Raw genomic sequence first — 24,552 nt, 5'->3', positions numbered from 1 at the left:
TGCCAAAATTTAAAGTAGGCTTTATTCATCTGTCAAGATCCAATTTAAACAGCCCTTAGCACCTGGTACTGAAGCTGTCTCAGTCTGCCACGCTGTACATGTTCAACTAACAGTGGATGCTTGATAACCACTTAACAGAATTCTAACTGGTATAACCCTGATACTGGAGAAATTGGTCCACATAATTCAATTAGGAAATAAGTAGTTAGTGGGGGAGGAATTCTTAAATAAGAGAGGTGTTTCTTCAACTAACATACCACTATTCTGCCTAACAACAACTCACCAGTGCTGCCAGTGGGTCTTTTTCAGTCTCCTTCCTGTTATCTCCTAACAGAGCTCCTTTTAAATGAACTTAAGGCATTTCATTCTTTGCCTATATCCAAATACTTCTCACATTCTGATCTTAGTGACAAAAGAATTTTATGCAAGTGTAAGCAAGTATTGAAGCGATTATAATGTCCCCAATCTGCTGTGGTTAGAAATCCTTGTGCCTCAGCATCCAGAATTAGAACTGCTGGGGAAGACACCTTTACTTTCACAAACACTCCCCTTCTCCACCACCCAGTATCAGGTCACCTGTCAGGGAGAATTCCTGCTCTCTGCGTTAAGAATCTACGGATCCCAGTACTGTGAAAAGGAAATGCCTAGGGCAAATGCCATCCTTCAGAAAACTTTAAAATAAATACCAATAGCTAACAGTACCATTGTGTAAACACTCTCTACAGCTGGTTAGAAGGGAAACAAGGTAAGTTTTTTTTAATAAAAAAAACATTTTAAACATTTAATAAAAGCTAGCATTTATTGTAGTCCTGCTAATAAGGTAAGGGTGCCAACACAACATGAATAAATGGTTCAGAATAACATCCCAGAGAAACACCCATATGCCAAAATGAACTGTAATGCCCTCTCAACATCTCACACCAAGTGATCGCTTCTAGTCGGAGACACTGGAGCAGAGTGTATTTGTATTGCTCTTTCTCCCTTTAGTCATCGTTTCTAGTTGGAGACACTTTGGAGCAGAGTAATATTATCTCCTTTTAGCATGATCCGACCTGCAACACAAAATTAAAAACAAAAAAAAAAAGCCTATTAATAGCCACTCAGGCAACTGTGTAACCACCTTTTAGCCTGAGAATTTTGGATCGTTCTTGAGTGATTCTGAAAATGCTTTCTCTCTCATGATGGTATGTGACATTTTCCAATATCCACATACTGAAAGGCTGTGCACATTACAGCATATGCACTTTTTCAACAGTAACCTTATGAAGATAGAGAAATGTTATTTTATGAAAAATACAGCTTCTGCAGACTAAGTCAACTGACTAGGTCTACCCCAGCGTTTCTTCACGTTCTCAATTTGAAGTTGAGAAGTGGTTTTTTAGGAAACGCAGCACACTAGAATTTAGAGCTCTTAACATAATAAAGATTTTATCCTGCAATAAATACACTTGTTTAAGTTTTACCCAACATCTCCTAAACTTATGTGAGCAGAGAAGACTTTTTTTTCCCTGAGAAATATCTATGAATATCTTCAGGAACACTGTACTTCGTAAGAACAGCAATAACAATTAAACTGTTTCACTTTCCCAGGCTTCCCCAAGGGGCAGTACTGGTCTGTTCTACAGGGTGGGTATTACTACGGGAATGCAACACTTTACAAATAACTTATAAGTAATTTTAAAAAGTTAGCTTGCCTTTCTTAACAAGACATGTTTAAATTTGAAAAACCCAGGCTTTCACAAAAATAGCCTCAGCAGGGAGAAGCATAGCAAAATCTTGCATCACTTCTCAGAATCTACTTCCCACACAGCTAGTAACAGGCTCAAGAGAATCTTTAGGGTCTGGGAAAAAAAGACACCTGAAGCGCACCATTGATAAAAATACCAGTGAACTATGAATCAGGGCATTACACAATTAAAGGCAAAATGCCTAAATAAACCTCACATTAACGGAATTTTAACAGAAATGGTTCAGTTTGTCTTGTTAAAGCCACGAATCCTAAAGAACCTACGTTAACTGGGTTAAGAGAATGTCTTCAGTGTCCAAATGTTTTTAAGTTTCTGGTATGTGGCAGGCACTGAGTTAGGCACTGGTTATACTAGGGAGCAAAAAAGACAGGCTTCAGGCATTCATGGAGCATGTGGACCAGTGGGAGAGACATTAATAACCCACTAATGAATGTTTTACTACAAACCCAGCACAACACACACTGCCACCCTCAATCCTCACCCCAACCAGAACAAAACCAAACCCTGGCAGGAAGTGATATTTGATCTGTGTCCTAAAAATACAGGGAACAGCATATACAAAGATTTATAAAGGAACAAATGTGAAGATTCAAAGAATTGACAGAAGTGTGGATGAAGCTCAGAAAATGAACAGAAAGAGATACAAAACAAGCAGAGGGAGATAAGGTCAGATCATGAAGGACCTGGAAGAGTACACCGAAAATTTTCTTATCCTCCGAATGACAGGAAGCCATTGAAGGAATTCAGGCAAAGTGATGACAAGTTCAGAATTGTGTTTTAAAAAGATGCCCGAGGAGCAAACTGGAGGAGCTGAGGCAGGTGCGGAGAAGTTAATTAGTAAACTAAACAGAAACCGGTGCCATGCAGGATGGCAGGGAACAATAAAATACCTCTAAACAGTGTGTTAGGGGTGGGCATTGAGCTTGATTTCTGATACTGAGGCGTCTTTGAGACACCCAAGTAGAAGTGTTGAATAGGCTCAGAGAGGTCTAGGACTACTGACGCAAATTTGGAAGTCACCATGTAGGTGGAAATTGAAGGTACAGTCTTGAGTACCCAGGAAAATAATACTGAGTAACAGGAGGACATAAACCCAAGCCTTGAGCAATTCCAGCATTTAACGGCTGACTCTCAAAGAATGTATTACCAAGTCTGAAAAAGGAACAACTAGTAATGAAAAAACGAAAACCTGACTATACTATCACAGAGCCAAATGCTGTTGAGAGTCCAATAAAATGAGGACCATTAGATTTAACACCATTAGTCTTTGGTGACCTTGGTGAGACCTGAATGGAGAGACAGAAGCAGAAGTGGAGTGGGGTAAGGAGTAAGTGGCAGAGGGTGATTTCAAGAGTGTACTACTCCCCCAAACAGTAACATCTCAAATGCAAAATAAATTTAAGCATGAAATGAGCTGCAACTCATTCACTTCTGCAAGTGAATAAAAATTTCTAGAATTCTTTAAGACCATCTATATTCTTACCCAGCTGTTTTCTTGACTTTGTTTTAGAATGAATCTCTTCTGCATCATCTAATACGAGGTTCATATACTCATCAAAACCCTAGAAAAATAAGCCAGTTGATGGTCATCTTCATGTAAGATCACATCCAAGCAATTCTGAATGAATATGCCTTTATAGATACAGAAATGCCAAATTCAGACATTCACCCCTCCATTGATACATCAGCTGAAACACTACCTCCCCATCCCAAGCCTCTTTTTAAATAACAAAGAAAGACAATGTACTTCAAGTTACTTCTGGAACCTTTTAGACTTAAGATTTCATCAGCTCTGTTAAACAACCATTCTCCTTATCTTTTACAACCTGCTCAATATAGAGCGTGTGTACATGTAGGAATTAACATCTACTGCCACCCTATTCCCATGCTCCCCACCAAACACTATCACCACGAACCACCACTAGCTTGTTTTCCCAACTAGTCATCTGGGAAGGGCAGATTACTGATGCAATCTACAATGTCCAAAAAAATACTAGAATCCTAACATAATGCTTCCACCATATTTCATCTTTCTTTTAAACATTATTTAAGTTACTCTACAGTCTTGGACATTTTATTTAACTTTCCCCACTCTGCTCTATTCAGGTACCACCTGACCTAGAACTAATACTCCATTAATCTCACTCCCCCCCTTTTTTGGACTCTTCCTTTAAATACTAATATTGTTGTTTAAAGAATTTTTTAAAATTAGTTTTCCCTCTCTTTTATGAATCACCCAATCTCTATCAAGTAAAACCATGAGACAAGGATAATGGGCCCTGAAAACCCTTCTGTGCATTATGTCTTTGACCTTTTGTACATTGCTCTGTTGGCCATCTTTTGTGAAATATTTTTCTATGAACAAACTGCTCTGAAATAAAGTATCCTGGTTACTCACAATGATACAGCCTTCTATCCGCATATTTACTTGCTCATAAAGCCACACCTGAATCCGAGATCTCTGAAATAATCATAAAAATAGAAATGTTAAGAAACAAGTAAACAAAATCCAGCCAAACAAGAGACAAATACGGCTCCTAAAAAACTTTAACAAAAGCCAAGATTAATTCCTTATCAAGAAACATTCTCACTTAAGTGCTATACTGGGACTAAGTTAATTTTCCTGGGATCTTAGTCATATTTCTACTGCTTCTGGTTTTAACACATTTAGCGTGAAATTTTGTGACAGGAAAGCGTAAAGGGCTGCTTATCTGCTACTGCAAAATCCAGCTCCAAGACAGCTTTCTCTAGGTTCTCAGTTTTCCATGTCTCACATCTAACGACCAGAAGAGGGACTTTCAATTCTGGTGATTAAAAATTACAATAGCTTGAAATTAACCTGTTTTTCAATTGTGTTATCACACACTAAAATCTGTCAGAACGGGAACTACATTTTCTCTCAGAGATAATTTAAACACTCTGTCCTGCCAAGTCAAATTCTGAGTTGCTAAAAATCCTCCCAAAGGAAAGGAGGCTGCCACTAAATCCTCTGAACCTATCCTTTCTGTCTTCCTTTTACAGTGTCTTTTCTATATTCCTTCCCCCACCCCAGCCGGAGCACTTAACACACCACCTTACGACCTGGTTTAAAGCTGACTGAACTTTTCTTCCAGTGTTTCATCATAAAAGGTAGGGGAAAAGATTCCGATGTTCTCGTCATGATCACTATAAACAAAAGCACCAATACCCACACATCACTGTCAGGCCAGCCAATAATTATTTTTTGAGATTAGTAATTTTGGTCTTGCAAAGTAATGACGACACAATTCTTTGCATGTTTGGAGTTGGCATGGCTACAAACCATTTTTCACAATGGAGCTTTCCTTGCACTTCTTCCCATCAAATACCCCTCCCAACCTCCAGTTTCACCTACTTTCAACTCTAGAACAGTGATCAGACAGGACGGCACAGCCAAATAAATTCATCTTTAACTTAAAAAGTAACCATGAAACAGTTAACAAACAACTTACGTTTTGCAAGTATCTGAAGATGAGGTTCTGTACCAGTGGTTAAGGAAAAAAAAAAAAAGGCACGCGTAGCATAGGCTTTGCTCCCTGAAAGTGGTCCAACCTGCCCCCACCCATCTCACTTTTTGTTTTCTGAACGCGAGGTCTGTGCCTTCGCAACGAAAAGCGCCCAACGAGGCACTCACATGGGGCTTCCTAAATACTGTAAACGAATCCCCTCTTACTCTCCTTCAGTTTCTTCGGCGCAGACATCTTTCCCCCCTGCCCGAGACCGGTAACTCCGGCCTTCACTCAGCATGTAATTAAGGCTGTCTTCCCTCCGCTCACCCCGGCCATTCCTGCAGTGCCCCCCGCAGAGGTCCGCCCAAACCCAACCTCCCACCCATCACCGGTTCTTCAACTACCCGCGCTTTCTCGCAGGCTCGGTAGCCCCGGGGGCTCATGGGATGAGGGCCCGCACTCCGCTCCCTCTGGCCTGCTGTCGGCTCCTTCGCCCCCCGTTTCCTGGCCCGAACCTCCTAGCTCTCACATCCCCAGTAGGATACGATGGGTTGCACCATCACCTTCTGCACTTTCTGGCCCTGGCCACGGTACGCCATGGTGGAAGCTCACAAAGACCGCTCTAACCCGCACGCTACCTCAAAAAGCAGCTTCCGGAATGAAGTCGGAAGCGGAAGTGCGTCACGCTCGCGCGGCGACCGGGGCGGCTCCGCTCCAGGGAAATACCTCTCTAGCCACGGAGAGCGGCTTATCTCTGTGCTCTATAGCATCCGGGGGAGGCCAATCTGAGACGACTGCTTATTTGAACGTGTGTTGGTCCTACAGCGCCACCTGGAGGAGGGGGAGGAGGAGCCCAGCGGCTCCTGTTGTGTGAGGGCCCGCGGCTGGGGTTGGGGGGTCGGCTGGGGGCCATCGCGTCTTCACTTTCTCTGTCGGCTTTAAGAGCCAAATCGTCCCGTTGCGAACCTCAGTACGTGGAATGGGTTGGTTTAGTGCTTTTTCTAAGGCCTGTTTCTAGGCTTGATAGCAGGGTTGTGATGGACAGGGTAGGGCGGCAAGAAGCCCAAGCTCAGGGCTTCCACATCTGACGCTTTCAGTCACAGACACTCTGAATTCAAAAGCCGGATGTCGTGGTTTGCTCCAACAACAGATTAAACTCTCGTCGACTTTGTGAAGGGTTATTGTAAGGTGGCAACAGGGCATCTGTTTAGCGTGAAAACTCTGAAATCTGATTGCTGGGCTCAAATCCAGCTCGCTTATAGTGTGACCAAGGGTAAGTTACTCAGCTTTGCTATGTCTGGGCTGAGTTGTTACCCAAATTGTAATAAAAAGGTTCCTTCCTCGTGGGGCTAAAGAGTCAATGAAGTAGCAGTAGATACGTGTACACATTAAGGTCTGAACATTTGAACATGCTGTTTCCTGGGTAACACAGCTGGAAGGGGAGGAGTTGGAATTTGTTAGGTTACCTGTTTGGGGGCTTGTGGTCCAGCAGGAATTCCGTTTAATTGGAGTACCCATTTTATAGATAAGGACACTGAAGCTCAGAGTTGAAGGGGCTCCTCTAAGGGGACACCACTTAGGGCAAGGCAGAATCACTACTTGTTGAACTGAGGTTACTAAACCAAACTTGGGTCCGCTCGTCTGAGGAAGCAGTAAAGCCAACCTGCTGACGCTGGGTTGTGGGGAAGGAAAGTACAGCATTTACTGCAGGGCCGAGCAAGCGGACCCAGCAGCTTGTGCTCAGAAGATCCGAACTGCCTGGTGGCTTTTTAAAGGCAAAGATTTTTAAGACAAAGTAAGGGAGAGGGTTGTGGGTACGTGATCAGCTCATGCACAATTTTCTCATTGGGTAGTGAGGTCCCAGGAATCAGCATTATCAGTCCTCAGGCTCCGGTCCTCAGTCTGGGGGCTGCGTATTCATGTTCATCATGCAGTTAGCTTCTTCCACCTGCTAGTGGTCGTAGTATCTGCAAAACAACTTCAAGGATATGCTCAGGATATTATCTGTCATCCTTGACTTTGTTTCATGGCTAAACTGTCGTTATTTTATCTTGCTTGACTGTTTTCCTGTGTTTCTGCATTTTCTCACTTCTCTGATTAAATTTGCTCTCTGGAACTCAGGGAAGGCCTAGGAGACTAAAGCTTTTCTATATAAGAGGTAGGGGACACAGGGGCCTGTTCCCCAGAAAGCTCCGCAGGGTCCTGCTCAGTTTCAAGGTCCTCTGTTAAATGTTTAAGGGCAACCTCATAAAAATGTGAGATCAAAGAATATGAAAGTGCCATTTTAAAGACCTAGAAAATGCATGGAATAATTATTTCTTTAAAAAAAAATTCCCCTTCCCAAACCCAACAGAAGGTCATGATGTACACAGAGAAAATCTGAGATCTGCTGAATCTGAAGACAGTGTGGTCAGAGCACACTGATATACCCACCCCAGCTGAGACGCAGAGATACTCGGCTGCTTGTTTGTGCATGTTCCTGTTTCTGAAGTCGTGATACCTAAACTTTTAAGGACTGATGATCTCTATAACCGATTGTTTTGACTGATTATCAACCCATGAGAAGTGATTTACTTTTTTTCTTAATGATTTTTGCATTTTTTGCATTTAAATCTTTGATGCATCTAGAATTTATCCCAGTATATCTTAGAACTGATACAACTTCATAACTTCTAGGTGGCTACCCAGTTGTCCATCAGTCACCATTACAAAAAAAATAACCCTTTGTTCCTCAATTTTAAATGCCACATTTATAGTCTACCAAGAGTATATGTGTGTGTGGGTATATGTTTATATGTATAGAGTTTATATTTTGTTCAGTTGATCTTAGTATCTATTTATAGACTAGTATCATAGTTATAAGTATTGTAGCTTATAATGTTTTCTTATTTGGTAGGACTAGAAGTAGGTAGAATTTTCCTAGCTATTCTCGCTTGTTTTTCTTTAAAACTTATGAATTAGTTTATCTAATTAAAAAAATATTTTTGAAATTTTTATGGTGATTACATTAAATCTAGAATAACTTAGAATTAACTTTTTAAAATCTTAAGTACAGTAGGCTTTCTAATTGTTCAAATTTGCCTTTGAATCTAAGTTTTTAGTTTTCTTAATTTTGGGGGGGTGGGTTAAGTTCATCTATTTATTACTTTTGGTGAAGGTACTGGGAATTGAACCTGGAACCTCCTGCCTGCTAATTACATACTGGACCACTGAGCTATACCCCCAACTAAGTTGCCAGTTTTCTTTAGTTTTTAGTTTCTCCTTTCAAGTCTATCTAGTTTAATCATAGATATTTCATCTCTTTTGTTCTGAAAAATTTTCTCCTCAACTGCATGTTCTAACTGGTTTTTAAAAGTAATAAATTCAGTACATAAAAATTGTAGTTTTGCATGACTAAAAAGCCACCATGATAAGCAAAATGAGAAGATCTGCGAAAAGTGTGTTTGTACCACATTGAACAAATGGGTAATTTTACTAACACTGAAAGAACTAAAGAAAAGAAAGTGCTGTTCTAGGGAGAGGATGTAACTCAGTGATGGAGCACATGCTTAGCATGTGCGAGGTCCTTGGTTCAACCCCCAGAGCTCCCATTAAATAAATAAATAAATAAATACCCCACTCCTGCCCACAAAAAAAAAGAAGAAGAGAAGGAGAAGGAGAAGGAGAAGGAGAAGGAGAAGGAGAAGGAGAAGGAGAAGGAGAAGAAGAAGAAGAAGAAGAAGAAGAAGAAGAAGAAGAAGAAGAAGAAGAAGAAGAAGAAGAAGAAGAAGAAGAAGAAGAAGAAGAAGAAGAAGAAGAAGGAGAAGAAGAAGAAGAAGAAGAAGAAGAAGAAGAAGAAGAAGAAGAAGAAGGAGAAGAAGAAGGAGAAGAAGAAAAGCTATTTTGGTTCTCAATTGCTGTGTAAGAAATATTTGAAAAGTTAATGACTTAAAACAACTACCATTTTTTTCAATTCACGATTTTGTGGGTCAAGAACTTGGGCAGGGCTCAGCTGCGTGACTTTTCTGCTTCCGAAGATGCACCTAAGGCCTTGGCGTGTGTGTTTGGAAGGCTAGCTCCAGCCGAGTCCCCTTCCGTGTCATGAGCCTCAGGGCCTCACCGCACGGTCTCTCTGGTAGAGGAGTGTGCCATCTTACACGGCGGCCCAGGGCTCCAAGAACCCAAGGCTGAAGCCAGCAGCACCCTTACAGGCCAGCCTGGAACTGGTGTAGGGTTTACTGTACTAGATTCAAGGGCTGGAAAAACAGAGCCCAGCTCTTCATGGGAGGTGTGTTAAAGAACTTGCAGCCATTTTTAATGTGACAAAGAGACTCAAAATAAAAATTGACGATAGATGTTAACAGTTTATAGGAAAGGAAATACAAATGATCTTCAAAGTTGGAAAAGATGTCCGACTTCACTTATTGTAAGAGAAATTCAAACTACACTGAGAAATCATTTTCTCTCATTAGATTGGCAAAGGTCAAAAATTTACATTGGTGGCAATGTAAATTATTAAATTTACTTATTAAATCTACTTCTAGGTATTTGATCCTACAAACTTAACATGTGTGATATAATGTAACCATCGCAGCGTTGTTTAAAATACCAAGGTGGGAAACGACCTAAACATCCGTCAACAGGAACCAGCGCAATTACTGCATATTCGTAGTGTAATACTGTGCAACTATGATAAATGTTAAAGAAGTTCTTTGTGTCCTGATATGAAATGGTATCCAATATACGGTAAGAGAAAAAGCAAGCTATGATATATCTGAGATTTACTTCAGAATAATCTAAGGGAGCAGGCAGGGCTGGATCTCAGCTGGGGCAAGCCTAAGGAGACAAATTTAGGGAGTCACGGCTGCACGTGCCAGGTCAACCCGAGAGTGAGCGCCTCCTTAAATTAAGCCCAGGCACCGTGCTTACCTCACCCTAACCCAGTCCTAGGGGCCAGATGGGGCGGGTGGGGCGGGTAGTTGGTAGGGGTGTAAGTGAAACAGGATTTGTCATGAATTTGTAATTCATAATTTAAAACTTTCATAATAAATATAATAAAAAGCAAGGTGCACAATATCATGCTTTGTACATGACATTACATAGAAATTGTTTCTATGTACCTGAACTAGCTCTGGAATACCTGAGGAACTGGTAACATGGGGAACTGGGTAGCTGGGGCAGGAGCAGGAGGGAAGATGTTTTTACTCTACATATGCCCTTATATACATTTTAATTTCTAAAATTTTTTATTTTGGGGGGAGGTAATTAGGCTTGTTTATTTTTAGAGGAGGCACTGGGGATTGAATCCAGGACCTCGTGCATGCTAAGCATGTGCTCTGTCACTGAGCTATACCCTCCCCACCTTATATACATTTTAAATTTTGAAACTTGAGAATGACCATATTACCAATTCAATAAAGCCAAATAGTGGAACATACTATGACACATGTGTTTCCCTTTTTTCGTTCCAACTAATCATAATGTTCTTGTAAAGTCTGAGATTTTCATGACATTCTCAAGGAATCTGCAAATCACTGGTCCAGAGGGGCATACCCTGAGAGAAGACTCACCTCCAGGCCTTACAAATATTGAAGAGCATCCTTCCCCTCAGCTTAAAGTTTCTTCCATCTCAACCAGAAACCTCACAACTTGTTGAACGGCTATGATTAATGAGACGAGTGCCAAAGAATGGGGTTGGGAAAAGACAGGGGCAGTCTAGCGAAGATCAACAGCCCCTGAAATGGGTCAAGAACTATTTCATCGGTTCAGCAATTTTTATTGAATGCTTTCTGTTATTAGCTGAAGTGTGCCCCCCAAAATCATGTGCTGAAGCTCTAAACACCCCGTGCCGCAGGACGTGACTATATAGGCTCTTAAAGAAGTAATTAAGGTTAAACAAGGCCATTTGAGTGGGCCCCTAATGCAAGGTGACTAGTGTCTTTATAGAAATTAAAGCAGACACGAGCACGCAGAGGAAAGACCCTGTGAGGACGCAGTGAGAAGGGGACCATTTGCAAACCAAAGAGAAAGGCCTCAAAGGAAACCCAACTAGCCAACACCTTGACCTTAGGCTTCTAGTCTCCAGAAATGTGAGAAAATACATCTCTGTGGTTTAAGCCACCCAGGCTGTGGTATTTTGTTACGGCAACCCTAACAAACAAACGTGCCTTCTATGTGCCAGATTTGTACCGGATGCTGAGAATATGTAGGTTAGTAAGAACCTCTATCTCAAGAGTTTAGGGTGGAGCACATAGCTCAAGTGGTAGCGTGCATGCTTAGCACGCACAAGGTCATGGGTTCAATCCCCAGTACTCCTCTAAAAAAAAAGTTAATAAACCTAATTACCTTCTCCCCCCCAAAACAAAAAAGTTTATACTCTGCTGGGGAAGATGGACAGGTAAACAGTTTTAAAACAATGAGGGTAAACAAAGATTGTACGTCTAGCGGACAGGCACCAAACCCAACTGCAGAGAGAGACAAGTGGGTATTTGGAGAGGTAACCCTGAAGTCACGCGTGTGTGGGAGTTAGCCAAAGAAAAGAGGAGGAAAGAGACTTCTAGGCAGAAGACAGGCAGCATTAACAAAGCAAAGGGCTCGAGAGAGATGAGTGTATGAGGTAAGTCCACAGCCAGTAGCTTTGCTGGAGTATAGAGCATGCAGGGTGAGCGGTGGAAGAAGCTGGCACAACAGAGCCTTACATGCTGTGCTAAGGGACAATGTAATTTTGGAGGAGAGGGGAAGGCATTGGATTTTATGAAGCAGAGTGACTCGGATTTGCATTTAAAAATAGAACCTTCTTTTTTAAAAGATTAGTTTATACATTAGCCAAGAACAGTTGACAGAAAACTGAGAGCAAGAATGAGACAAGGCAGAGACTTTTCAGAGTACCCATGGGAGGGTCATAAGTCACCAAGAACAAAACTTTCCTGCTCCATTTGGCTGTTTGCAGCTCAAATCATCTCTTTTGCTAAACTACACAAAACTCCAGCTCTAACATCTCAAGGGCACCCTCCCCAACCAGGCTGGAACCCAGATTTCTCACTCATCCCCTCTATGGGTAGCAGCTTTCATTTAATACTTGCACCCACTTCATTCCTTTACTTTTCTCTTGGAAGTATTTCAGATCGAGGCAGGGGTTTGTCTTATAGTCACCTATCCCTGGTGGCCAGCAGTGTTCAATTATGGTTAGAATTAATGATGTCCTAACTTGAGCGTCTTCAAGGGAAGGCAGTCAAAATACTTTGTGGCAGTTAGGCCAATTTATTTCCCTCACATCCTCACAGCTTTTCTCATCTTGACTACCCTCCTTGACCTCTCAAAGCAAAAAAGCAACATCACTAACCAAGGGTGCCTTCCATCTCGTTTCTCCTTCCCCTTGAAATTTCTCTTCCTCCGTTGAGTGTTCTTCACCCATTCAGTTCCCTATTTCATTTATCTGCTCAGCAAGCAGCGGTAGTCTTTTATTTGCACATCTTTCATGTGCTGCATTCTTCAGTCTGCTCCTGGGTGTTTCCCTAATTCAGTAGGCTGTGGCTTTACTCTTATCCGAAGACAAATCAGCCACAGACTCTAAAGACCAGAAAGCCAGGAAAACAGGCATTACCAAGTTTGAATCCACTGTTTTTCGCTCATCACCATAGACTCACTCTGCAATACCTTTGCAGTTAAATCCAACCAAACCTAAAATACTTTATTAATAGGCCCACTAAATCCTGTGACTCCTTTTAAAACACAAATTCTGGATTGCAGTTCTTATTTAGGGCCATTGCTTATTCTCTGTCCATTTTACCGTGCAATGTTAAGAGAACAGTGTAGTATTTTCTTTGTGCTCATGCCTTTTAACACCTTTTGCCAATTCAAATAAATTGTAGCAGTTTGGAGAAAATTATTAATCCAATCAGATGTGTAGGTCGTGGAAACTTCCACAGATTTATTGAGCAGCTTTCAAAGATCAGAGTTAAGAAAAAAGAGCTCTTGAAAGGTTCAACGAATCAAACCCAATTGCACATAAAAATATACTTTCTTATTGTTGTATCTGAACACTACAGTGGAGATAAAAAGCAGCAATCTTCTAGCGCAGTGTAGGATTTAGCGTCCAAGTGGATATGTGTATTAAAAGGCGCATAGTTAAGTACTCAATATACGTTAGCTAGTTTAAAATAGTGTTACACAGCAACTGAAGACCACAGTTCCTGTTGGTCTACTGACAAATTCAAAGCAAATTATCTTAAAACCGCAGAAATATTCTGGCAAAACGAAGCCACAATTTTAGAAAAAGATCATAGAACTTCGATCAATATAGAAAACAAGCTTTATTTCTGAAACTGTAATTATTAAACATCAGTCATATCTATAGTGGATTCAAAGATTGGTCGAGATGAAAATAAACTATGTTCTGGTCATACGAGAGAGCGGACCCATTGGACTTTGAGGTTAAGGCCAGAACTTAGACTATTTAAAACAAATACATGAGTTGCAAGTTATCTTGAAATTTCTGGCTATGGCTAAATTCTGTAAAATTGGGGCCCTTTTCCTGTTAGAATTGAAAACCATCATCTGGGGACTAGTTTTAGACTACTTTTGGAAAAATCTATGTTCTTTGGTAGCTAACAAATTTATATGTATTCCCCTAACAAAAAATTGGCATACTGAAAAAAACCTTGGCCTTTCCTGAATTAAAATTTTTATATGCTTGAAAATTCTAAATTGTTGAATCCATTTAAAATCACTTCTAAACTCTCTCTTTTAAGAGATTAATAACATTACTTCGTTACAATAATGGCTATGTATCAGTGTCTGAAAAAACTCACATATATTTATTCTTATCTAAAGCAGATGCAGCTAAAACTGAGCATATTTGTGGGAAAGTTTGGCCATGGGTCCTTGTAAAAGGTCTCTAAAGCCAAATAATCTCTGTGAAACTGGATCACTTACACAAAAGGCCAACAACATTCTAACTGGGCCTCTACCAAGGCAGATCGCAGGTTGAAGTGATGTATGACCACTAAACTCACGACATCAAGACTTTCCTACACCAGTTTTATTTAAAACACAAGTAAGTATTTCTCTTTCTGTAATGGCAAATGGTTCAAACAATGCAGAACATGAATCACTGACTACTACAGGGCTTTAAATATGAAACAAAATCATTTTTTAAAAAGCAAAAGAATAAAGATTATATACAAAAGGGACCTGGAATCTACAAGCTGATTCCAAAAACAAAATGAGTAGAAAACCTGTGGTGAAGTCAGAACACTCCACCCCGGCTTTGGAGAAGGGCTGTTAGACAGCACTCAGTCAGCTGAAGATGGACTGGTAGAGAAGTGTCTATACATAAACTTCAAGTCACTTTTGCTTGTGTAGAATCATCCAGATCTTCCCAAGACTATTGTGGGCAGTCCTGTGGCTTTCTTCCTTTTCCACGTTCTCAACAAGGCTACATGCAGTTCAACTCTTGATGAGCCGCTTACAACAGCAGTTCCTTAGGAGCCAACATGACAGGCGGGTCAGGCTTCCCCACGAGAAACAACACTGGCCCACTACAGCGAAACACCAGAATGGGCAGGTCGCTCCTTCCTCTTCCTGTTGATTATTTACAACAAGTCTCCTTTCAAGACTATTATCCCCATCATGCTTGTTCCTTCTCAAGTAAGTCTAAACCTTGAGGTGATATAAAGGAGACCAACATCAAGAAACGAATATTCAATTAAGAAACGAAGAAAACTGGCAGGTATACAATACACCCCCAGAGCACCCCAACAACCCCGTTCACAATGCTACAGTTCCCGGACAAGCAGCGGCGGCTTGAGTTCATTCCCGTCCTCAGGCTGCTTAAAGGGCGCCAAATAAATACTGGGCAAGAGGAGTTTGCTAGGAGAGTCAGAAACAAAGAATTAACCAATTTTTATTCCTGTGATAATTCAATGCTAGTAGGAGGCAAGTACTGAAGGGACAACTTCCTTATTAAAAAAAAAAATTCCTGTAATCATTATGTCACCATCTCTTATTAAGAATCCACGGAATCCCAGAAATAGAAAATTAGTTTCAGAGGACCCCTGAGGCACTTTAAAGCCTTAAAAAAATTACAGTAATAATAAATCAGCTACTGCTCTTCAGAGGCTTACAGAACAGCAGAAGCATGAACATCAGGTCCAAAAAGTTATGTCCAGATTACAGTTTCCTGAGCCGCTCAGCTGTCTCTAAAAGCTTAGTTCAATCTCCAAATACCTTTTAAAAGACATACAATTTAACACAGACTAGGTGGACTGTTTTGTTTATAGAGGTGGCACAAAATTTGGTCCTTAGTGGTAGCAGCTATCTTTATCCTTTTCAAACTCTGGTAACAACAGGTACAATCAGACAACACATAAAAGAAGTAACACAGCAAAGGGGGAAAAAACAAAACTGACAAACACCTCAAGGAGTCACTAAGTTCTCTTGTGTCCCTCCACTTGGGCCTCCCGCTCAGTCTGCCTGTGGGGAGGGGTGAAGACAGACTTCTTTCTCAAGATGCTAAACAATGGCGTCAAATGGACAAAGTGATTATCAAAGGACTTTAAAAATCTGACCCCAAGGAATCCAGACACACAAGGGTAATTAGAGGTATATTTCTGATTTGGGGCAAATTCTAGGCTAAAGAAATGATAATTTTGGATAAATATTACAATAGATGAAACCAAGTCCAATTTTTTGGCGAGTTTTTTTTTGTTCTGAATGTTCTGCTACCACCTTCAGCTGTCAATCATTTCTGACAGCTCAAGCAGAAGGTCATCTTCATCTTTCCCAGGATCCAAGTCAATCTCAGCTTCTAATTTGCCCCCTGAAATCTCCCATATTAGTTTCTCAAAATCATCCTCCATGGAGAGCGGGGGCTTTCCTGCTGAGGCAGAGCTGAGGCGGCGAGTTTTTGTGGCCATCTGGGATGAGGAAGGGCCAGATACTTCTGGTGGGGAGGGATCTGCAGAGGACTGAGTTGGAGGCAGCACAAAACTGTAAGGAAAAAAACCCAAAAAATTATTAGATAACTGCCCTTTCTCAATGGTTGGCTGGACCACCTAGTGTCAGGGACATAAAGAGTTTTAGCAAAAGAGCTGCTTCTGAGGACACACATAAACAAAGAACTGTTTTGCTGATTTGGGACAAAGCATTTTCATCCTTTAAAGGAGAATTCAGACAGATGTTTAAAAATATTTAAAAAAAAAATACAGGCAAAATACAAACAGTAGAATCAGAGGAGAAGAGCAACCCTGAGTACCATGTTTTGTTGCAATTAATTTGAAGTTTAGGACATTTATTTAGATGTGGCTAAACTGTAAATGTTTCGAATTATTTAGCAGTATTATTCTCTAGAGAGCATAAATAATAATAGTGGTCTAAAGTCTGGTTAAAAAGAATTGCAGGTATTACCTGTCTCTAGGTTTCTCTGTCTCAGGCACAGTGACTGATCTGTCCTCCGAGTGAAGTGGGACCACAGCCTACAACACAAAGAGTGAGGTAATTCTATGGGAGAGTCGTGCTTTTTAATTTGAGCACATTCATTTTCTTTTGCTGCCTTCTTAGAATGATGGCTATCATTGTTTAAGCCTGGGAATCCAAAAATAAATAATCCAAAGGTTGAGTGTACAAGTAAGCAAAGTATCTTGATCAGGCTTTAAAAAATCCCATCCTGCCTCTCTGCAAGTGTCTACCTATAAATACAGTTAAGAACCTAAACAACTGAAATGCTTAGGAAATGACAGAAAATATTACACATTATATAGACAGAGCTAAAAGAGAATAAACTTCCCTGCTTTCCTACTGCCCAGATAAAGCACACGGAGTTGGATCTACGTCTTACCACAGCTGCCTTTTTGGCTGGGCTTTCCTGCAGGACACTGCTGGAGCTGAGAGGCTTCACAGCTGCAATGACAGCAGGGTGCACCTCCACTGCCTTGCGTTTGGGGGCCAATTTGGGTGATGAGACAACTTTAACTACAGATGGCTTCACATTCACTTTAGGTTTAGCTACAAGGAACAGAAAATATCTGATTAACACCTAAAACAATCCCTTTTTTACATGGAGAATAACTCAGAACATCAAAATTCCTTCACTGCAACAGAAATACCACAAATAATAAAAAAAAACAGCCAAGAAAACAAAACTGAAAATGATCCACCAGCAATCTGTATTACATGTGGCCGTAATAAACACACACACACACAGACACACACAGATGATTCTTTTCAATGTCTCTTGAATCTGCTACTGCTCTTTGCTTCCCTGGTGTTTTTCTTCTTCAAAACCAGAGGAAAAACGCACCATGGAAAGATGTAGACAAAGCTTTATAAACAGCAATTTTAAAACCTGAGAAAGAAACTCATCTAATTCTGTCTTTTTAAATAGAATTATCAGAAGTATTACTATCAACCTGTGTGACTAGTATACACAGCATATGAAATTCAACCCAACTGCTCCCAGGAAGTCACTGAAACTTGGTAATTTTGAAATTCTAAAGCAAAACGCACCAGAAAAAAACGCTCACCTTTACCCCTTTTTTCCAAGGTCTGTGCTGCACATTTCACATTCAATATTGAGTCCCCAATCCCTGAGGTTTCTACCTCTGCCTTCTGGTTTGATTTTGTGGGAAGCCGCTTAGTCAGGTGCCGTGTGACGCCTGGCACAGTAGTGAGCACGGGGTTCTCTGCTAACTGGATATTGCAAGAGTGTAAATTTCCCCAAAAGGACTTGAAAATTGATTTCTCCTTCTGTGAGGGTCCCCTCTCCGGCAATTTTTGCACATGCTTTTCTTTCATTGTCTCACATCTCTTGACTTGAATTTTAGTGATGTCAACTGCTGTGGTCTCGTATGAAGCCTATGGATAAATTCAAATGACAGAATGAAAATCTAGCATGTCTAACAACCTGTATGGTCATTATTACCTATAAGGCACCAGGCTAACATCTAAGTCAAACAGAGTTTCACATGACCCAGAATGCAAGAACGTTTGGTTTTTATCTGATATTAAATAGAAAACACCAAGCTCAAGATGAAAGATTAAAAATGTGTGGAACAGTAAAAACCCAAATTCTACAGGCTACACTATCATGACCCTAAGTCTGATACAAGCTGACACTTGCACAAAGATTTACGTACAGAGATGTTCATTATCTTAATTGATAAAACAAAATCTAAATGTCTAGAAACAGACTATATTTGTGCAACAGAATACTGTGTGGCCAGTAAACACAAACATCATGAAGAATTAACAAGGTAAAGTTAAAGCAGGCTGTGAACATATACATTGCAGAGCTCTCAATTAGAATCTAAACATGAGTTATACACTAAATAAGGTCATACACATACATATATTTTTAAAAGGCCTGAAAGAAATGCATGAAAAAAGTAATGGTAGTTACACCTGGGTTGTGGAATTGTAGTTTCTCATTCTTTTTTAAAAAATAAAAATTCCCAAGTTTTATACAATGAGTGGCATTACTCCCAAATGCAGGGGAAAAAAACTCAGTTTAAAAAATATTAACGGACAATTAAAAACAACTTTAAAAGGGCAGAGAACAGTGGTACACATAAAAGTACAGAAAACTCTCACAGAAAACTATAAGCACAGTGAAAGACTGTCTACCTGATGTATCAGTCAAGTGTTAAATAGAAACTTAAAATAAGCTAAAACTAAAAACCACATTCACCACTGATCTAGCCTTTACTTGCCAAGGACAAAACTGTAAGTGATTCTGAATAAACTCACCTCTTTAGCCTCTGCTCTAGTAACACTGCTCTGAGAAGCAACGTCACTTTCTTCCTGAACCTTCTTCTCTTCTTTTATACCTAGACTCACATTAAACACATCTTTAGTGATTTCATTCATGCTGCAACCTCACGTCAGACGGAGTTAAACAAAACTTTTCTTAATAAAAGTAATGATAAGACAGGACAAATAAAACCCAAGTCCGTTAGTCCTCAGATTCAAAATGCACATTATAACACCAAAGGTCTACCGGAAACTAACACATTGTAAATCAAGTACACTTCAATATAAAAAACTAAAAACTCAAAGGTCTATTTAGTGCTGCTGTAAAGAAACAGCTTCTTTTAATTCAGTGGTTTTCAAAGTTATCGGAGTATAGAAAAGCTCTCAGGACTGCTGCGGCTAGCCTGCGGAACACCGCCTTGCGGGACGTTCCTTGGGGAAGCAGTACTGCAGGCCACGTGCCTTTGTTACCTGTTTTCTTAGTGATGCGGAGAAGCCGCCTGGCCCCTGCGGCGGCCTCGGGCTGGGGCTGGGCGCTGGCGCAGCTTTCCGGGCCCTGCTGCACCCTCAGCGCCTTCTCCAGTTTGATTTCCTCCAGCGTCTTGATTCGCACCTCCTGCATGGACTTTGCGCGGCCTGCGGGCTCCTCTGGCTGTCCTCTGCCAGCCACTACAGGTGGCAAAACCACTATTTTTTTAATTTCATTATCAGTCTTAAGCTTGATGCAGGTTATATCCTTCTTGCTTTTTTGCCTCTCTGCTTCCTGCTGCCGGTGTTTCTTCTCAGCCAGGACCTCAGAGAACGTTTTGATCCGGACATTGGAGGAGGTTCTTGTTCCCGAAGCAGAATCATCAACTTTTGAAGGTCCTTCTGTCTTGAGTTTAGTTTGCAATTCTCCACGTTTCTGACTGGCTCTTTCAAGAAGAATTTCTTCTAATGTCTTCACGTGGATCTCACCGACTTTAGTAACTCTCTCTGTTTTCATGGGGGAAAAACAAATCACTGTACTTGGAGTTCATCTCTTAGTGATTTATGATCTGTCTGTTCTTGGACCAGGACAGAGTCCAGGAGAGTGGGGTCATTTAGGCAGGCAATTAAAATGATCAGAAGCACATTAATTTCAACCTCAATTTTCAAATACTGCATGTTTCAAATAGTGGCCCTCAATGAAAACTCTAAGGTGGCAACAATTACTGATTTGGATTTTTATTCGGAAACTTATTCCTGAGGAACATGAAAGCTATTTACTAGTTGGGAGAAACTTGTCATTATAAATCTTACCAACAAAAAAGACAAATAGATTAATTCTTCTATTCACTCACAGATACAAACATGTGCTGGACACTATGCTAGAAATGTAACGGTAAACAAAATGCAAACTCTGCCCAAACATAGTTTGTGTTCTAACAGATCAATAATTAAGCAAAAACAAAGCATGGTAGTAACAGGTTTGATAAAGAAGTATACTTGACCCTTGAACAATGTACAGGTGGGGGGGAACTGGGGCATCGACCCCCATGCAGCTGAAAATTCACACATATAACTTTCAATTAAGCTTCATATCCATGGTTCTGTATCTGGAGATTTGACCAACCAACCATGGATTGTGCAGTACTATAGTATGTCATTATTGAAAAAAATCCGAAACATATATAAGTGGACCCATGTGGTTCAAACTCATTTGTTCAAGGGTCAACTTGTATAATGCTACATATGAGCACAGAGCAAGACCACCAACCAACCTCTAAGAACTGTTAAGTGAAGCTTTTCAGAGTAAGTAATATTTAAGTGGCATTTAAAGGATGAAAAGGAGGTAGAACAGGTAACAAGACAGAAGAAAAATGGGAAAGGCCCAGAGACTGGAATGCCACTCAAGAGCTATTTTTAATGATACGTTAATCATTCTGTATTTGCTTAAACTAAAGAGCAAATTTCACACCTGGCAGATAAACCTGTCCTCGTTACAGAAGGGCTTAAAGAAAAAAATAATGAAGTGATATGAAAAAAATAAGACTAATTTGGGGATTATACACACACATATTTCATCACTAAATAACAGCTTTTAATGACAGATCAAAAACAAACAAAAAATCTCCTTTTACAACCTCAAACATAGCACGTTCTGTCTTACCTTCTGAATCTTTGAATATGCTGTCCCTTCTAAACGCAATACTCCCTGCTGGTCCCATTTCTCCCGCTGCCTACTTTAAAGTGAGTTCAGCTCAGAACCTGACACCCGCCAGTCTAGTTTGCTTTTCTGGTCACACAGCACTGTAACTGCCTGTATTACTAGATACTTCATGAGAACAGTGACTAGATTTATTTTCGTATAATACCTGTTACGTAGGGAGCACTCAAACACTTACTTATTTTCTTAGGTTTCTTAAATAAAAATTCTACCATTTCAAGATGGTAGTCTGATCTCAAAATGACCACTTTAATAAAGTACAACATGAATGGTGACACAGAGACCCTGTTTTCCTAAACTACAAAATTTCTTGAAAACAATAGAGAAGACATTAGAAGTAGAATAAATCCAGAATAGCAATGGAAAACAAGAACGCCACTGGCAGAACATAAACCTTGAGGAATTTGAGATGAAAAGTAGATGTCTGAAATTATAAAAAAAAAACAACAGATAAAACTGTAGGAGTGAGATCTTTCCAAAAAGGGAAGTGTGTTCTTCCCAAAAGAAGCAAAAAAAACAACAACAACAACAACAACAAAAAACCACAACTGCCAAACTAGTATGAAAATCAACAGTAGGTAGAAATTAAGGATGGTCTATGGAACAGTTGGGCCAGTCAGGACCCTCTCCTGAGAACTACTCCCCAAAAAGAGGAGAATCTGCCAGAGAAGGGGGCACATTATGAGGATGTTGGAGCTGGAAAGAAGTAGAGCGTTAAACTTGCAGGCTTTCATAAGCGCCAAGCAGAAAAATGAGAGGAGAGGGAGCAAAGCTAGAAAATGAGACAGGTTGGCTGCACTCAAAGTAAAGGTCTTTCTTACCATGGCAATCATATAAGCCCCACCTTCAAACCTGCGACCCACACAAGCTGCCTTTTAGTGACACCCTCTCTACTTAGGCAGACAGGTCTCCCAGCCAGGAGAGAGGACTGCTTGGGAAAAAGACCTACCCATTAAAAAAATAAAAGATTCAAATCAGAAACCCCAGAGCTGCCTGAAATCAGGCTGTGCAAAAGGAGAAATCAGAGAATTTAAAGTTCTTGGAAAATAGAAACACCAGTGCCAAAATAAATCTAACCTACCTTTAAAAAAGACAAGGCTGGTATAGAAAATCAGCCATCCAGCATACGGTCAACAAACTATATATATAAAGTCCATGGGTCAAATCTGGCCATGGTCTAATCTTTATAAACAAAGCTTTACTGAAACACAGCCATACTTAATTCATTTACATACTGCAAATAGCCGCTTTCACAGTACAATGGCACAGTTGAATAGCTACAACAAGAGACTGCAGACCACAAAGCCTAAAATATTTATCACTTGATCCTTCACAGAAAAAAATTTGTCAATTCCAAATCTAGAAAATAAAGCCAAGCGAAACTCATAGAAAGTGAGGCCAAAAAACCAAAGGGATGGAAGTACGAAGGCGAGGTTAAGACATGAGGTGTATGTCTGAAAGTTCCAACATCTAGTAAGAATTCCATAAAGAGAAAAGAAAAAGAAGGGTAAGGACGTACTCAAAGAAATCAGACGAGTATTTTCTACAACTAAAAACGTTAAGTCCTAAGATTCTAAGGACCCACTGAACCGTGGGCAGAATGAACAAAAAGACCCATGTTCAGATCTATCTATCACAGTGAAGTCACAACATACGAGGGACGAATGAGAGAAAAATCCTCGAAGTTTCTGAAGAGTAAATTCATTGTTTACAAAAGAATAAGAATGTCTGACATCAGACTGCCTTTTTATGATGTAAAATCTGAAGATAAGAATAGGACATAAAAGAAAAAGTACAGGCAAACCCCACTCGCATACACGGATACAGAAATTAAAAAGTATTAAACTAAACCCAGCAATAAAAATGTTTTATAAAGAACTTGGATGCCAATTCCCAATACCACTTAGAAAGAAAAAGTTACAAAACTATTTTGGGGACGTGGGTACAGCCCAGTGGTAGAGCATGTGCTTTAGCATGCACGAGGTCCTGGGTTCAATTCCCAGAACCACCATTCAATATATAAACAAAAAAATAAATCTAATTACTCCCCCTCAAAACAAAACAAAAAGCTGGATGGCTGAGTAAATGACTGTTTATTTTATTATTCTTATATTTATTTTATTATTCTGTATAAACTGTACACATATATATACACTTAGGTAGTTATATCTCCTGATTTAAAAAGTCTAATAATTAAGAGTGCAGGAAGAATATAAAGAAGAAAATTAAAATTACTTAAACTTTCAATATCCAGATAAAACCAATGTTAATATCCTGGTTTATTTTTTTCTAGGTATATATTTTTATTTTTATAAAACTGGAAACCACCTTATACATATAGACGTTTTTCCTAGGAATAAGTTTCTATAAGAAAATAAACATTCTTATGTTGCTCCAAATCAAAAGGTCAAAAGCATTGTGTGTTCTTTTGCAACCTTTCTTCATGCAACACAATGGGAGAAGTTTTCCACATCATTATTGTTCATAATATGACTTTTCGTCACGGCAATTATTCTAGTATATAATTACCCTAATTTAATTCCCTTTTCTTGGATATTTAGTTATTTCTGACTTCATATTATTAGTGCTATGATAATCATTTTGCCATCTTTAAGTACAACAAGAGAATGCATACCAGTGAGAAATCAATTACTTAAAAAACAAACAAAACCACAAAAAACAAAAAGCACAAGCCCTGAAGTAACTCAAAAGATAAACTGGAGAAAAAGCAAAGATTCCCATGGCAAGGAAAAAATATCAGGAGTTGGCATTAGGGTTTACCTACCTGCTGCCTCTTCACTGTTTGGACCAGCTGATACGCCTAATCGCTCCTTCAGAGACTTGGAAACTTGAACTGTTAAAAATAAAAAAAAAAGACTGAAAAAAATCCAAAGTTAAACAGACTTATAAGTCAAAAATCTTTTTTTCCCTTTCTTTAATTTATTTTTATTGAAGTACAGTCAGTTTACAATGTTGTGTCAATTTCTGGTGCACAGCACAATGCTTGGAACATATATACATTCATTCTCATACTCTTCTTCACCATAGGTTACTACAAGATACTGAATACACCATAGGTTACTACTGTGCTATACAGTAGAAGCTTGTTGTTTATCTATTTTATATATATTAGTATCTGCAAATCTCCATCTCTCAATTTATCCCTTCCCACCCACTTCCCTCTTGATAACTGTAAGTTTGTTTTCTATGTCTGTGAGACTGTTTCTGTTTTATAAGTAAGTTCATTTGTCTTTTTTTGTTGTTTTTTTAGATTCCACATGTAAGTGATATCATGTGGTATTTTTCTTTCTCTTTCTGGCTTACTTCACTTAGAATGACATTTTCCAGGTCTATCCATGTTGCTGGGAATAGCATTGTTTTATTAGTTTTTTATAGCTGAGTAGTATTCGGTTGTGTAACTATA

The 24,552-nt window shown here is 39.7% G+C and overlaps 2 protein-coding genes across 19 annotated transcripts in view; both read right to left on the bottom strand.

Annotated features, from left to right (window-relative positions):
• Positions 1-776: 776 nt before the first annotated feature.
• On the bottom strand, positions 777-5,898 carry SNRPE (small nuclear ribonucleoprotein polypeptide E). Its single transcript, XM_006178191.3, has 5 exons — positions 5,761-5,898; positions 5,219-5,245; positions 4,147-4,209; positions 3,232-3,310; positions 777-1,052 (listed from the first exon to the last, which is right to left on the bottom strand). The coding sequence occupies exons 1-5, from the start codon at positions 5,812-5,814 to the stop codon at positions 997-999; spliced, it is 279 nt and encodes a 92-aa protein (XP_006178253.1). The 5' UTR covers positions 5,815-5,898; the 3' UTR covers positions 777-996.
• A 7,589-nt stretch (positions 5,899-13,487) lies between these two features.
• ZC3H11A (zinc finger CCCH-type containing 11A) overlaps positions 13,488-24,552 on the bottom strand; it is a 38,817-nt gene continuing 27,752 nt past the window's right edge. For all 18 annotated transcript variants that reach the window (XM_032466677.1, XM_032466687.1, XM_032466681.1 and 15 more), the window contains 7 exons: positions 23,914-23,982; positions 19,412-19,915; positions 18,938-19,017; positions 17,716-18,046; positions 17,031-17,197; positions 16,601-16,668; positions 13,488-16,183 (listed from right to left, as the gene is read on the bottom strand). In XM_032466677.1, the coding sequence (XP_032322568.1) occupies positions 15,925-16,183; positions 16,601-16,668; positions 17,031-17,197; positions 17,716-18,046; positions 18,938-19,017; positions 19,412-19,915; positions 23,914-23,982 (1,478 nt within the window). In that variant the 3' untranslated portion in view covers positions 13,488-15,924. The remainder of the gene's footprint in view (positions 16,184-16,600; positions 16,669-17,030; positions 17,198-17,715; positions 18,047-18,937; positions 19,018-19,411; positions 19,916-23,913; positions 23,983-24,552) is intronic.

This window comes from Camelus ferus, chromosome 23 (assembly GCF_009834535.1).
Source record: "Camelus ferus isolate YT-003-E chromosome 23, BCGSAC_Cfer_1.0, whole genome shotgun sequence".
NCBI classification, from domain to species: Eukaryota; Metazoa; Chordata; class Mammalia; order Artiodactyla; family Camelidae; genus Camelus; species Camelus ferus.
Note: the sequence above shows the minus strand (reverse complement) of the source record. Positions and strands in the feature narration are given on the sequence as shown.